Source organism: Myotis myotis, unplaced genomic scaffold (assembly GCF_014108235.1).
Source record: "Myotis myotis isolate mMyoMyo1 unplaced genomic scaffold, mMyoMyo1.p scaffold_m19_p_8, whole genome shotgun sequence".
Taxonomy (NCBI): Eukaryota; Metazoa; Chordata; class Mammalia; order Chiroptera; family Vespertilionidae; genus Myotis; species Myotis myotis.
This window is the reverse complement of record NW_023416390.1, coordinates 6,421,217-6,437,894: the sequence shown is the minus strand read 5'-3', so window position 1 is coordinate 6,437,894 and position 16,678 is coordinate 6,421,217. Positions and strand designations below refer to the sequence as shown.

Below are 16,678 nucleotides of genomic sequence, written 5' to 3'. Positions count from 1 at the left end.
CCTTTTTCTTCTTCTTCCTCTTCTTAAAGGATACCTTTCAGCATTTCATATAATACTGGTTTGGTGGTGATGAACTCCTTCAGCTTTTCCTTATCTGTGAAGCTCTTTATCTGACCTTCAGTTCTGAATGATAGCTTTGCTGGATAAAGTAATCTTGGTTGTAGGTTCTTGGTATTCATCACTTTGAATATTTCTTGCCATTCCCTTCTGGCCTGCAAAGTTTCTGTTGAGAAATCAGCTGACAGTCGTATGGGTACTCCCTTGTAGGTAACTGATTTTCTTTCTCTTGCTGCTCTTAAGAGTCTCTCTTTGTCTTTTGCTCTTGGCATTTTAATTATGATGTGTCTTGGTGTGGTCCTCTTTGGATTCCTTTTGTTTGGGGTTCTCCGCGCTTCCTGGACTTGTAAGTCTATTTCTTTCACCAGGTAGGGGAAGTTTTCTGTCATTATTTCTTCAAATAGGTTTTCAATATCTTGCTCTCTCATCTTCTGGCACCCCTATAATTCGGATGTTGGTACGCTTGAAGCTGTCCCAGAGGCTCCTTACACTATCTTCGTATTTTCGGATTCTTTTTTCATTTTGCTTTTCCGGTTGGGTGTTTTTAGCTTCTTCGCATTTCAGATCTTTGCCTTGATTCTTGCGGTCCTCTGGTCTGCTGTTGGGAGTCTGTATAATATTCGTTATTTCAGTCTGTGTATGTTTAATTTCTAGTTGGTTCTTTATCATAACATCGAGGGTCTCATTAGATTTGTTGAGGATCTCAATAACTTTATCGGCAGCTTCTAGACAGTTCTTGAGAGACCTTAAAAGTGTGGTTCTGAACTGAATATCCTCCATTGACAGTTTTGTCCTGTTTCTTTGTCTCCACATTTTTTATGCTTTCTTGGTGCACCCCCTAGTGGTCTTTGTGTGCAGTCCTCCTGTAGTTAAGCCTTGATTGTTGTAGTTAATACTAGGGGGATTTGACCTCCAGGCCAGCTGGCTGTGAGAATCAGCTCAAAATTCTTATTTAGTAGGATTTCTAACTCAGGACATTCAAATGGGAAAGGACACAGAAGCAAATGCATCCCGCGGCCCAGATCTCGGGTGTTTCTGCCATGACTACCCACGCAGCTCCCACGGCCAGCGCAGCAGCCAGTGCAGGACCAGCAGACACTCGGGCAAGGTCACATCACACACTGTTTCCAGTGCCCAAATACACAGATGGAGATGGATGCAGGACTCAATACAACACTAGGGAAACTCTGAGACAGCTAAGGGAGATGGAAAGGAAGTCTTATTTGGATATGCTTTGTAAGGCAAGTATTTAACGCAATCAATGCATTTTCTAGTTTTTTTTTCTTCACTACATATGGTCCATTTGAAATGAAGCAGGACATACCTACAGTGTTAGCCCTTTCACAATTTGAAATGAGCTTCCAAGTAAAAACAACCTGAACTGCCAAAGTGTGAAAATACATTCAAGAAATTGTGATAATTTCAGCATAGCACAGATTTTTTTCCTTTTTTAAAGCAAATCAATATATATAAAAGTCTAAGTGACCATTACAAACCGGTTAACTGAACAACTGGTTGCTGTGACATGCATTGACCACCAGGGGGCAGACTCTCAATGCAGGAGCTGCCCCCGGTGGTCAGTGCACTCCCACAGGGGAAGCACTGCTCAGACAGAAGCCGGGCTCATGGCTTGCGAGCGCAGCGGTGGTGGTGGGAGCCTCTCCCACCTCCTTGGCAGCTCTAAGGATGCCTGACTGACGGCTTAGGAGCGGGCCTAAGCCATTAGTCGGACATCCCCCGAGGGCTCTTGGACTGTGAGAGGGTGCAGGCTGGGCTGAGAGACCCTCGAGTGCATGAATTTCATGCACCAGGCCTCTAGTATTTATATAATAAAATACCAAGCAGCAATTTAAGCCAAAGTATTACAACAAACAACATAGATGAAGCTCTCAATTACAGTGATGGGTGAAAGAAACAAGATACAAAAATATACACACTGTATTATTATTTAAAGTTCAAGTACAGGAACCATTAATCTGAGGTGTCAGAAGTGAGGATGGGAATTACCTTTCTTGGAGATAGTGACTGGGAAAGGCTATGCAATGAGTTCTGGAATGTTTTATTTCCTGATCTGAGTGCTGATCACATGAGTAGCTTTACTTTGTGAAAATTTACCAGGCAGTGACCTGTGTACTTTTCTGTATATATGTTATAGTTCAATAAAAACTTTATTAAAACAAAACAAACAAAACCTTTGCAAAGGAAGAGTGGTATCATCCCATTCACTCATCTATTCTGGTGCCTCAGAGTACCAATTTCCAGGGTTATTTCTCTTTAGGAAAGTTAGAAAAAATTCAGCAAAGAGAGAACACAGGCTCTCTACATTCTCAGTAAATGACCTTGCATTAAACAATTATAATAAAGCTTCACAGAATGGCCTTTGGCTTCGAGATTTAAGGTTTTAACATTACAGTATAGGTACGTAAATAGAAGTCACTTAGATTTTAATGCAGTAACAAAATTAGGGAGGTTCAAAGACTGATCCAAAGTTATGTAATTAGTAAATGACAGACTAGGTACTCTCAAAATTCATCACTATTTAGACTGACAAATAACATTAAAAGGTTAGACAACAAAATTCAGAAAATAAAACCTCATACCTGGAGTTTTCCCTTTTCATAGGCCAGTTTACTTTTACTCTGAGTAATTTTTCCCAAGACATTTTCCACCTTCTGTCGGGCAAGCTGATGAAGCAAGCAGACACGGATCAGTGCACCAGGCATGCAAGGGACCCATCATTTTCCTTTTAAACAGTATCTGCACCTCACCATTTTCCTACCAACGCAACCGGGATTCCTACTTATTGGCTACCACTGCCTCTTCCCCTTCCCTAGACAGCCAGGTGCTGCTCTGCAACACGCTGGGAGGCAGACAAAGAGAGCAAGTGCCTGAAGAGTCCCAGGGGCACTTCTTTACTTATTAATTCTATTTTTGCCACATCAGTCCTTCCTCGGTAGCCATGATCCAGCCCAGACGTGGGGGCTATATCAGTGGTTACAGGTACACAGTGTGAGCTCAGACAGTCCTGGAAGAGAACGGGATGTGCAAATGGTCACAGCCCTCGGACCGTAGGAGAGGCTTCCGCTATCAGAGTCAAAGGCAGAAACGAAAAACACTGTTTTGATCAAACACTGAACATGGTGTTATCTGGGTCAAACATTACTGAAAGCTCTATCATTCATGAAATTACATATTTTCATCATTCAAACAGCCTATTTAATACTGGCATTTTTTCCATCAAACTTTGCAGGGAAATAAGTATAATATAGTTTTCTTTTGATTACATTTTGGGCCTTCTTGGTACTTTAGGAACAATATTAGTGATTAAACATGGGAAGTCTCACCCTCCATAATCAATTTCAGTGTTGTTTTTTGGTAACAGGAAACACTGACGGCAAAAGTATCTTCACAAATCAACTGTGAAATAATACAGACACAAGCAAATCCTCCATCATTCAAGCTGCCTACTGAACTACAGACCGTCTGCAGTGAATCTGGAGTTTAAGGTCCTGGGAAATATTGACATAATTCTCTACTTCTGGCTTACATTTGCTTTATTTGTGAATAAAGAACAGGGAACCTCTTAAGCATTTAAAGCCAAAGAATTTAGACTTTTGTGTTATATTCAACTTTGGGCAAGTTGATAATGATGAAACCATACGTGTAGGGATATTAATTTACAAGGAGAAATTCTTCATTTCTCTGACAGGTACAGCTATCCTTTAGCCATCACTTTGTACTTCCCTTTATTTCAAGTGTTGTGAACCCAACACACTTATTTCCAAGTAAAAGAAGAGACACACGCTTCAAACTAGATTGCTATCTAATAACATGTAACTCATATTTTCCTCTGTTCAAAATACATTCATGATAGCACAGAGGGCATACCAGTCTAGATTTTGTTTTCTCTTTGGTTGTTGCCTGCAGTAGAAGAATTAGGACATTTTAGACAGTCTAGACTTGATTAAAAACAAACAAACAAATATAAGAGTCATTAGTCCTTGTATACCATCTACTCTAAAATTACACACATTCAATATAAAAACGTATACTGAATATTAGATGTCAGTGGGCTATTAACTATTATGACCATCTAAGTATTTGTCTTATCAAAGCAATATTTAATTCATGTATAATATGCATATTCATACATTGTTTCTTAAAGTTTTTTTAAAAATCTCTATGTGTTGCTACCACTAAGGCAAAGGAAAATTTTTAAAAGCATTCACACCAATAAAGTATTGGTTTCAAAATAACCTAAGGGAAATGTGGACTGCCATCAAAAAAATAGAAGACGAATGTATTATCATGAAATTAATCATCAATTTTCTGTCTGTGGAAGACATACAGGCCTCCTTTACCCAAACTTTTCTATTTTAGAAACTCTAATGTAAAATCATTCCATGAATGAAACATTATAGTTTGGGATTATGCTTCAACCACATCTTCAGTAAAAAAGAAATGAAAGGATGGCTAGTAATGCTGCAAAAATAGCTAAGCCATAACTATAAAACCCTGATTATTAAAATTCAGTTCCAAGTTCTATAAATCAATGTGCCCCAAAGTGCCGTAAAGTGTAGGGATAGTGTGTAAAAACACCACGGGCTAGATTTAACTTAAAATATGCCACTAGAGCAAATACTAAACACTCAAAAATCACTCAGCTTTCTTGGAATGTGGAAAGGCTTTTCATGGAATAACTTAGATCAGTGGTTCTCAACCTTCCTAATGCCACGACCCTTTAATACAGTTCCTCATGTTGTGGTGACTCCCAATTTCATTGTTACAAACTGAACATTATTTTTTTAAAATATATTTTATTGATTTTTTACAGAGATGAAGGGAGAGGAACAGAGAGTTTGAAACATCGATGAGAGAGAAACATCGATCAGCTGCCTCCTGCACACCCCCTACTGGGGATGTGCCCGCAACCAAGGTACATGGCCTTGACAGGAATCGAACCTGGGACCCTTGAGTCCGCAGGCCGATGCTCAATCCACTGAACCAAACCAGTCAGGGCCAAATTGAACATTATTAAAGCATAGTGATTAATCACAAAAACAATATGTAATTATATATGTTTTCCGATGGTCTTAGGCGACCCTTGTGAAAGGGTCGTTCGACCCTCAAAGGGGTCGTGACCCACAGGTTGAGAACCGCTGACTTAGATGGTCTGGGTCTCTTTTAAAAGGTGTCTAGGAATTTAAAAAAATAATAGCACCTTTTCTTCAATAAAATTTTCTCTTTTAGGCAAAAGGCATATTGAAATTCTATTAATATTTTAAATACACCTTTAAAAGACTTTCTTTTGCCACTAAAGAGAATGCTAAAGCAATAAGAGAAAACTATCCAAGCAAAATAAAAATCTGATATTGGGCACATGGTCACTTATTAAAATTTATGACAAAAAGAAATGGTTACCAGTTGTCAAAGGAAAATCAATGTGAAAGCAGTAACTTAAATTACTGTTTGCAGATTATTTGAATAGGCCCTGTACTTAAGAGAATCAGTGGAAGACCAAAGATTAGAGAAAGACCACTTAAATGAGTAAACAGCTCCAATTCTGAGTTGTGGAAGGCAACCGCTGCTTAAGTAATCTAGGCAATATACTATAAAGGCTATTAAATATGCAGAGCAAAGCACCTAAGAAACAGGTTACAAAGAAAAATGCAAGTGGTTAGAACATACACTGTAACTCAAACACAAAGGCTTACTCCTGGGAAAAGCAGGAAGCAAACAAATTACCTTAAGGTCTCAAAGGCAGGTTGCCAAGAAAGCCACAAAATGATTTCTGAAATCATTTAAAAAATCCAGGTAAGCTGTGAAAGTTAGCCGAAGCTGTTAGAAGAATACATAAAAACAGCAGATACTGCATCTTGGCAAAGCTATTTTATAAGAAGGCTATAAGAAGGATCTTATTCAAAATATTTAACTACTAGTATGACGGGTCCCCAGCAGATGGAACCAACTTTGACACCTGTCAATGGTACACTGACGAACATCTTCCTGTTTTAAGATTCACTTTTTTTTTTCAATTAAATCTTTATTGTTCAGATTATTACATTAGTTACTCTTTTTTCCCACCATAACTCCCCTCCACCCAGTTCCCACCCCACCCTCCGCCCTCACTCCCCACCCACTGTCCTCATCCATAGGTGCACGATTATTGTCCAATCTTCCCTCACCACCACACCCGCCCCCCCCCCCCCACCAAGAATAGTCAGTCCACTCTCTTTCTATGTCCCTGATTCTATTACAATCACCAGTTCATACTGTTCATCAGATTATTTATTCACTTGATTTTTAGATTCACTTGTTGATAGATGTGTATTTGTTGTTCATAATTTGTATCTTTACCTTTTTCTTCTTCTTCCTCTTCTTAAAGGATACCTTTCAGCATTTCATATAATACTGGTTTGGTGGTGATGAACTCCTTCAGCTTTTTCTTATCTGTGAAGCTCTTTATCTGGCCTTCACTTCTGAGTGATAGCTTTGCTGGATAAAGTAATCTTGGTTGTAGGTTCTTGGTATTCATCACTTTGAATATTTCTTGCCACTCCCTTCTGGCCTGCAAAGTTTCTGTTGAGAAATCAGCTGACAGTCATATGGATACTCCCTTGTAGGTAACTGATTTTCTTTCTCTTGCTGCTTTTAGGATTCTCTCTTTGTCTTTTGCTCTTGGCATTTTAATTATTATGTGTCTTGGTGTGGTTCTCTTTGGATTCCTTTTGTTTGGGGTTCTCTGCGCTTCCTGGACTTGGGAGTCTCTTTCACCAGGTAGGGGAAGTTTTCTGTCATTATTTCTTCAAATAGGTTTTCAATATCTTGCTCTTTCACATCTTCTGGCACCCCTATAATTCGGATGTTGGTATGCTTGAAGCTGTCCCAGAGGCTCCTTACACTATCTTCGTATTTTTGGATTTTTTCATTTTGCTTTTCCGGTTGGGTGTTTTTTGCTTCTTCGTATTTCAAATCTTTGACTTGACTCTTGCGACCCTCTGGTTTGCTGTTGGGAGTCTGTATAATATTCTTTATTTCAGTCAGTGTATGCTTAATTTCTAGTTGGTCCTTTATCACATCGAGGGGCTCATTAGATTTCTTGAGGATCTCACTACATTTATCGGCGGTCTCACCAGTCTTCTTGAAGATCTCACTACATTTATCGGCAGTCTCACCAGTCTTCTTGAAGATCTCACTACATTTATCGGCAGTCTCACCAGTCTTCTTGAAGATCTCACTACATTTATTGGTGGTCTCACCAGTCTTTTTGAGGGCCTTATTAAATTTATCGGTGGCTTCTAGACAGTTCTTTAAAGACCTTAAAAGTGTGGTTTTGAACTCTATATCCAACAGTTTGCTTTCCTCCAATTATGTTGTTTGTGTCCTGTTTCTTTGTCTAGGCATTTTTTATGCTTTCGCTGTGTCGATAGAGTGCCTTTCTGTGCTAAGTGTCCCAATTACCTGAGGTAGACACTCTTGGTGCACCCCCTTGTGGGCTTTGTGCACAGTCTTGTTGTAGTTAAGCCTTGATTGTTGTAGTTATCACTGTGAGGAATTGACCTCCAGGCCAATTGGCTGTGAGAATCAGCTGTGTCTGCAGTGGGAGAACTTCTGTGCTGGAGACACCCCTCTGGGGCTAGACTTGCTTCAATGGGGCTTTGGTGCTCACTGAGTCTGCCCCCTGAGTGTGTCTTTTATGATTCCACGGAGCTGCAAACTGGATTGTCCCACTCTGACCTCTGGGCTTCCTGGCTCCTGGATCTCTAGGGAGGTGCTAATCTAGCCTTTGCCTGAGGCTATCCAGCAAAAGTCTCCCTGCAGGGCTTGGGCAGGGCGGGTCCCACTGGATCAACAGGGCGGGGTTAGCAATTATGGCTGCTCTCAGTCTTGCCCTCAGAGGCTCTGCTTCTCAGTGTCCCAGTAATCGCTGCAAGCCCCACGGAGAGAAAGCTTCCCTAGAATCTGAGCGATGCCAGACAGTCCCACTTCTCCTGTTTGAGTCTGGGTCCCTAGAGACTCACCCGGAACTGGAGCTCAGAGCCTGAGACTCCCTCCCGATTGAAAACGACAACCGCGCCCTTAGCCGCCAGCCCGCTCCGCATGCACTCCGCACCTTAGTATTTTACTTCAGCACTGTGCCTCCTCTGAGTCTCGGTATGTTTTTCTCTTCCCTCCTAGTTGTAGAACTTCCACTCAGCCAGCCTTCCTGTGGTTCTGGATGATGTCCGTTCCATCTTTTAGTTGTATTTTTGAAGTGGTTGTTCGAGGCAGCAAACTCCAGTGTTTACCTATGCCGCCATCTTGGTTTCTCCTCATTTCTTGTTTAACTTCAAGTCATTAATGCTCTAGCTGCACAGGGGACTATATTTTTGTCTGGTGGTACTATTTGAAATGTTTAGAATCCAAAAGAAAGGTGGGGAAGATAGTCATTTAACTTGAAATCAGGAATAGCCACCTTCCCACATTTAAATCTTTTCTCACGGAGGTTTCCTGCATGACTGTCTGTGGGAATGGGCTTAATTACACCATTATTAAAGGCTGAAATGGCACAAACTAACTTAAAATTAGAAGGTGTGAGGAAAAGTAAGAGAACAGTATTTATGTGGGGAAACTGTATGCTAGGCCCTGTGGTGGACACTCTACACACATTTAATCCTCCCCATCCTCTGTGTTCTCCTCCATCAATGTTTCTTCAACACCTCCTATGTATTAGGCACTAGGCCAGGGAGTATAAAGATTAGTAACTCCTGTTCTTGCATTAGAAGAGTGAAGGCAGATGCATGAACAGGTCAATTTCTCATCCATGTAGCAGTTATTCTGGTATGGGTATGCAATGTGCTGTGGAAACCCCAGTTAGGGAAGATCCCCACAGACGTTGAGAACCTGCCCAGGTCACACATAAATGGAGCCAAGGGTGGAAACCAGGATTTCCTGAGTTCACACCTGAGGGGAGTCGAGGGTGGGAGGACATACACAACACACACTCATGTGTATCATCTCAAGTGTGTCAATAAGAGGATAGACTACAAGGAAGCTTTTATGGAGAATTTCAAGTGTGAACTCTCAAAGAACAAATTACACTGCCAGCACTGAATGGAAATAGGTTTAACAGTATTGTTAAGATTAAAAAATAACCCTGAAATCTCGACCTCATTCCTCAGCCTGCTACAGCCAACTTGCAGAGCTTCCCAGCTGCCGTGGTCAGAGCAGATTCTAAGTGGACAGACACGGGTCTGCAGGCTGGAGTGGTGGGCTCTCACTGGGAGACCTTATCAAGAAGTGTGGTCTGCAGGCAAGAATCAACTTGGCCCAAATCACTGGCAAGATCTGTCAAAGTCAGGAATAAGGTAAGGCCACAGGCCTGCTCACGGGGTGGGCGCAGGCTGAGAGGTGGTCTTCCAAACCAAAAGGAAATGGGAAGAAGCCCCGCTGAGACCTGGCCAACAGGCCAAGGGCAGGGGGGAATCTTTAGTCTCGGGGGAGGGAGGACTGGCCCGAGAGACCCTGGGAATTAGCCAGTGCCTCTAGTCGCTCCAATAGGAGCTCAAGGCCTTCTTACCCGGGGTCAATTCAGATACCAAGAATTCAATAAATGTTAGATGTCTGATATATGCATTACATGTGTTAACTTAACCCCCTGAACAACCCTCAACCTCCTAATAATAGTAATATGATCCCCACTTTGACAGATTTAAGAAACTGAGGCTCAGGAAGGTTAAGCAGCAGCATCAAGAATCTCAGCCAAGATTGAAAAACCTAAGCAGACTGGCTCTACAGCCATGAAAATGTAAAAGGACTTACATTCACGCTGTAATTTTTCATAGTTGAAGCAATGAGCAGCTTATGACAAGGTTGAGAGAATTTAGTTCAGATTAAGATAGACTCACATTAGGGCGTCCATGGAATTTCCAAAGCTTATTTGCATGTTGTAGAAGCAATAATTAAATTTCAAGTATTCAGGTATTCAAAGGCACATAGGAAACATATTCGCTCTTCACAGACCAATCACCTCTTTAAATCCCCTTTACCACAGGGAGAAGATGTTTTAAGAACTTTGCCATTTGTTTGTAATGCACTGTCCTTGTTAAATAGCTTTTAGAAATCAAACTTACAACTGATGATGTAATGGAGGAAACTCAGACGGGGAAAATACAAGTTTTTTCTTCACAATTCATAGAAGAGCAGATGTTTTTAAAACATTAGCAATCTCTGTGTTTTTCAGCATTATAGATCATCTTTGCAAGCAGAAAGAAAGAAAAAGAAAGAAAGAAAGAAAGAAAGAAAGAAAGAAAGAAAGAAAGAAAGAAAGAAAGAAAGAAAGGAAGGAAGGAAGGAAGGAAGGAGGGAGGGAGGGAGGGAGGGAGGGAGGGAGGGAGGGAGGGAGGGAGGGAGGGAAGAAGGGAGGGAGGGAGAGGGAGGGAGGGAGGGAGGAAGGAAGGAAGAAAAGAAAGAAAGAAAGCCCATCTCCTGACCTCAGGTCTCTCTTTAAAAACTCATTAGTCATTACTTCCTACTGAAGACTGACCTTTTTATACCCACCCCATGGTAATCGGCCTCATCTTGCTGAAGCTCCAGATAAGCCAACTGATCAGCCAGGTCCTTATTCCTTTCTTCCAGAGTCTGCAGGCTGTGGGTTAATGAGTTTACGTCTACCTTTGAAACACAAAGGGAGAAAAGAAATCCATTTACCACCTATACATAGACTCCTTATGCCAGATCCAAAAATATTAACTTATTTAAACATGACATTTCCAACTGTAAAATAGAAAGTATCTTATGAACATGTTCTCTACCTTTATATCTGGGGATTTTCAATCCAATCGCGCTATGATGATTTTTAAAATGATTTTTCTTTTATAGTTTTTCAACTTTTCTAGTCTTCAGCAGAAGGGTTATTATAAATTTACACAGTTTACATTTACTAGAAATGGAAGTTCTTCTGATACTTGGCATTTATGAATAATTACACAAACCCATGAAATACTTAGATACAAATCTAAAAACATATGTTCAATATTTGATATGCTGAAAATTACAACATACTGTTGAGAAAAATTTTGAAAAAAAGCGAAATAAAATAGAGAAATAATTCATATTGATGTATAAGTATACCCAGGCAGGTCAAACCCATGTTGTTCATGAGTCAACTGAATATATACACAATAAACATTACTCAGCCATTAGAAGAAAAGAACTGGATGTGAGATACTTCACATCCAGTAAGATGGGTAGAATAAATTTTTAATTTATTTTTGTAATATTCAAGTAAAACCGACTGACCTTAGTAGGAGTGCTTACATTATTTAATATTGCTTCTGATTTATCATAGGAGTTGCTTCCCAAAACTGCTCATCACAGCTGGACTGAAAGAGTATTTTGGAAATGCGGCAATGTTGTTTATATAAGTAGCCTACACTATATACATCTACTGGAGAGCCAAAGGAATTTGCCTTGTGAAATTTGAAACAATAGAGTAGGTGGCAAAAGCTACTGAGATATGTCCAGACATTTTCCTTTTTTAAGCAAGTACATCCCATGTAAGCATTGGGGAGCCCAGTCTTGGAAAATCTTGGAATCATGAACATCCTTTAACATTTGCTGACACAAAATTGAGCTATGAGGATGGTGACTGCTGTTTGTGTGATACTTTTTGTGTGTTTTTTAAAGCAGACAATGACAAGTATAAATGAGGATGTGGAGATACTGGAATCCTCATACACTGCTGGTGGGACTGATTGTAAAATGGTAGTCTCTTTGTAAAAGTTTGGCAGTTTCTTAAAATGATAAACAGAATTATCACGTGACCCAGTAGTTTCACTCCTGGGGAAAATATACCAAAGAAAATTAACAATATATGCTCACCAAAAAACTGTACAAACATTCATTATTCATTGCATTATTCTTAGTAGCTGAAAAGTAGAACAACTTGAATGTTTATCAATTGAGAATGGATAACAAAATATGGTATATTCATACAGTGAATATTATTCAGCTATCTATAGAATCAAGTACTGACATATGGTATAATATGGATAAACCTCAAAAGCATCAGGCTAAGTGAAAAGCAGCCAGACCCCAAAGATTATATACATACTGGTCTACATTCATTTCATTTATATGAAATGTCCAGAAGAGATAAAGCCAGAGACAGAAAGGAAATCAGTAGTTGCCAGGGCCGGGGTAGGGGTGAATAGGGAGTAACCGCTAACGGGTACTGGGTTTCTTTTTGCATAAAAAGCTTCTAGAATTAGAGAGCGGTGATATTTGCATAAACTTGTGAATATACTAACCACTGAACTGTATAATTTAAGAAGGTGAATTTATAGTATAATTATATCCCAATAATACAAGATACTAGAACAATCAGACATCCACCTGACAATAACATGCACCTGAACCGTACCTTGAATGATATACAAAAATTAATTTGAATAGGATCATAGACCTCATGTAAAACCTAAGATTATAAGCCTTATAGAGAAGAACAAAGGAGAAAATCTTTGTGATCTTAGTTTAAATTTCTTAGATATGACACAAAAAGTATGATCCACAGAATTTGAAAGATTGATAAACTAAGCACCAAAATATAAAACTGCTCTTTGAAAGAACATGAGAAGACAAGGCATAAAATGGAAGAAAATATACATAACACATATACCTGATAAAATATTTGTATGTATATATAAATATAATTTTTTTCTTAAGAATTAATATGAAACTACATTTTTAAAATCTCTGAAAAATCAATAGTAAGAAAGCAAACAATTGAATTAAACATGGTTAAAAGATTTGAAGAGAATTCAAGTTGTGGATGGCAAATAAACAGATGAAAAGATGCTCACTATTATTAGTCATTGGAGAAATGCAAATTACAGCCACAATCATATACCACTGCTCACCAGTTACAAGGCTAAACCAAAAAGCACTGACAATACCAAGTGTTGGTAAGAATGGAGAGAAACTGCAGCTCATATGTCTTGGTAGGAGAGCAAGATGACACACATCCTTTGGAAAACAGTTGAGTAGTCTGTTATTCAAACATATACTTACCACAGGATCCAGAAATCCAACTCACGATATTTACCCAAGAGAAATAAAAATATATGTTCACATGTGAATATTTACACAGGGAACAACCCAGATGTCCTTCATTTGACAAAGGGTAAAGAAACCGTGATACATCTATATGTTGGAACACAAACTATGATACAGCAAAATGGCTTTACACTAAATAGAAGCAGCCAGAGTTAAGGTGTACCATCCTGTATGATTTCATTTATAGGAGGTTCTGGAAAAGATAACTACAGGGACAGAAAAGCAGATGAGTGGGTACCAGGGTGGAGGAAGAGGTTGATTACAAAGGACCCAGGGAGCTTTCTGGGACAAGAGAAATGTTCTACATTTTGATTTTGGTGGTAATCACATGCCTGCATGTGCTGCCAAAACTCAGAGCCAAACACAGAAAAGGGTGAACTTCACTATGTAAATTACAGCTCAGTAAACCTGACTCCAAAAACCCAGAGCTTTATAAATACACGTTAAAAAATCAATTTAGACAAAAAAAATAGGACTCTAAAAGCATTACCACTGCCTAATACAACCACTCTAAGAAGCAAGTACCTTCTAGTCCCATCGCCTTACACTCGGCCTACATTAAGACAATTGAAATCAGACAAGCAAAGTCATGCTGTTTTAAATCACAGAATACAGCATTTGCCTTAGCCCTGTAACATTCACTAATATTTTTAAGCAAAAAGCACTCATGAATTTAATAGTAGTCGCCAGTTTTCCAAAATTTAAAAAGCCTGTTGGGGCCAAACTGACACCAACAAAGTCCTGACCCCCAAGGAGTTAGTTCATTCAGTGACTTTTACGGTGGACTATTTTCAATTTATTCGGTATGAGAGACTAAACCACAGGGGGCCCCTGCCAGCTTGGTGAATGGTCCTTGAGCTTGGGCTAAGAACTTAGCTTTTCTTTTGTTCCCAATTCTTAAATGAGAAATAAAAATGTAAAACTGCTCACATATCTGGTCATACAAAAGCTCGTTAGTTCAGTCAGAAGCCAAGGGACAGCCGGGGCCTGGCGTCTGGACTGACATCTGCTGCTGGACCTACTGTCTGGGGCAGGCAAGTTCTTGATGCTCTAGATAAGTTCTCTAGATAACAGTGATGCATAACCTTAACTCTCTTCAAATTCTGAAATGCAAGCAGCAATGTTTTAAAGATTGTTGGGTGTGTTTTTTTTTTACTTTAATAATAATTGTATTTGTTTCTCTGGCCAATTCTATCTTTTTAGAACCCAGAAAAGGGGACCTTGCAGATAAAGTGGCAGGTGCTAATCGGTACTTAGGAAGCCGAAGTTAGTTTAAAAAAACAAACAGAACAAAACAAAAAACAGCATGGCCAGCAGTCACCCTGGCCTCCACGTGCCCATGAGCCCCGCTCAGGGGACCTCCCGGCTAAGCTGCTCAGTGGACAGAGGGGGGCAGTGATGACTCCCTGGGGAACACCAGACGCCCCCACAGGAGCCTGCTCCACGAGCTGCAGGACTGAGTGCTTGGAGCCGCAGCAGCTTCCCGGCTTCTCCAGCCCCCGCGCCTTGGTATGCAACCAAATAGCCCATCTTGTCATTAAGATGAACTGATACAGATGGCAGTGATACAGGAGAAGATGAAATAAAACGTGGAATACCTTGTATTTAGCCAATTCCTTTTCCAAACTGCATTTTTCTTGTGCTTTTTCTTGCTCGTTTTTATTCACCTGCCCAAGGGGGAAGGAGAAGTGGGTCAGTGTTGGAGCAGCGGCAGGCGCCACTACAGCAGACGCACCCTGCGTGCAATGAATACCTACACTGCCGAGATAGCACATCCTCAGAAAAGGGGCCACTCAGGGAGTCTCTGAGGCAAAGCAGACGTCACAAACAGCCCTGCAATTAGAAAGACACGTCTGCATGTCAGACCCTGCTAGTCCTTCCTAACTAGGGAGACAGGGCTGTTCCCCCTAACCTACATTATTCACTCTCTCAGGGAGATCAATTTCTAAAAATCTGACCCCTAAGCTAACATGAGGATGTGTGTGGACTATTAGTTAGCTTCACTAGTGCTGCGTAAGGGGATATTCTATTTGGCACAGACTATTTCACTTGCTAAAAGACAGATTAGCCACCTAAATATTTATTTAATGAGCAACTGTGACCAACTGCATCTGGGTGGTCTTTCTGGTCTTTGACACTTAAGATACAATTGAAAACACGAGGAGCCCGCCTAAACCTGCCTCCACCCACCTCTCTCTGAAGGCTCTCCTTCTCGCCCAGCAGAGAGGTCTTCTCCTGCAGCGATGCTTCCAGTTCCCCTCGCAGTCTCGCGATAGTTGATTCCAGCAGCTCCTTCTGCACCGCTGTCCTCTTCTCAGCATCCTGGGCCTTCTGGAGACACTGGTTGTGCTCGAGGATTAAGTGGTCGCTACAGGAAAGACCAAGGAGGCAGGAAAGCGGCATGAGAGGTCTCCCGCAGAGACTGGTGTTCTCGAGACCACACCTGCCGCCGGAGAGCAGTCGTCACCATGTTCTCACAGAACTAGTTCCTGAGGGCACAGCGCCTGGCCCAGCAAACGCAGAATTAAAGGTTCCCATTCAAGATAAGAAGTACAAATGCAAGGACAAAAGATGCATAAGAAGTTGCCCACAAGTGACTTACAGATGTGCCTGGAGTTGAGTTTTCTCATTCTTAAGATTTTGCAGCTCACTTGTGATACTGGCATGGGCTGCATCCAGCAGTAAGTTTTGTTCTTGAAAAGTCTGTGTCACCCTTTTCTGCTCTACCTGAGTGTTAGAAATAATATTAAAAGCTGAGGCTCCAGAAAGTCATTTGATAGGGTTTCATTCATAACTGATCAAAGATACTGAATTAGCTTAAAAACACAAATTTTATATATAGGGTATCCCCCCAAAATATATATACACACTTTGAATAATTATAAAGGCAGTGTTTATTAAGATACATTTTCAAAATTGAGCTATCAGCTGTTAAAGTGTGTATACATTTTTTGGAACACCCTGTATATATAAAACCTCTTTAAAAAATTTTTCATTTTAATGCCTTTCTTTGGCCCCACTCTAATTTGACAATTCTATAATTTTATAGCTCTATTAGCCAAAAAAAAAATCAAGATTTATTATTTACCCAGCTTGCTGCAAAATTCATAAAATTCCTAAAATGAGTATATTTGTAGAACTCATAGGGCCCTCTGAGAACTTGTCTGCCTGCATATTTGGTGACTCTTCTCCATACACATACATATGTAAAAAAATCAGTGAAATTTGGAACTACTATCCCATAGAAAACGGGCACACCACCTCCAAAATCCAGCCAGCATTTATGAGGTACCTACTGTGCTTTTTGCTACAGAGCATAAAAGAAAGTATTAGACACAGCCCTTGACACTGAACTGCTTGTAAGTTTATAAGAGGAAAGAAAGGTATATTCTATTTAAAGAGTAAATTAGAAAGCAACAAAGGCAAAGTATGAACTAGTGCATGACCTAGCAGTATATCTCATAAACTCATGTGTCATAGGAATTTGGAGAGTGAAATGAGAAATGTAGTTAATTTGATAATATTT

General features: G+C 40.2%; 1 protein-coding gene across 3 annotated transcripts in view; it reads right to left on the bottom strand.

Annotated features, from left to right (window-relative positions):
* CCDC150 (coiled-coil domain containing 150) overlaps nt 1-16,678 on the bottom strand; it is a 46,856-nt gene that overhangs the window by 17,338 nt on the left and 12,840 nt on the right. For all 3 annotated transcript variants that reach the window (XR_004969462.1, XM_036320140.1, XM_036320141.1), the window contains exons 10-14: nt 15,755-15,879; nt 15,343-15,520; nt 14,751-14,819; nt 10,597-10,710; nt 2,658-2,741 (exon numbers count right to left, since the gene is read on the bottom strand). Coding sequence is in view for 2 of the 3 variants with exons in the window: in XM_036320140.1 (XP_036176033.1) it covers nt 2,658-2,741; nt 10,597-10,710; nt 14,751-14,819; nt 15,343-15,520; nt 15,755-15,879 (570 nt within the window). In the remaining variant the exon portion in view is untranslated. The remainder of the gene's footprint in view (nt 1-2,657; nt 2,742-10,596; nt 10,711-14,750; nt 14,820-15,342; nt 15,521-15,754; nt 15,880-16,678) is intronic.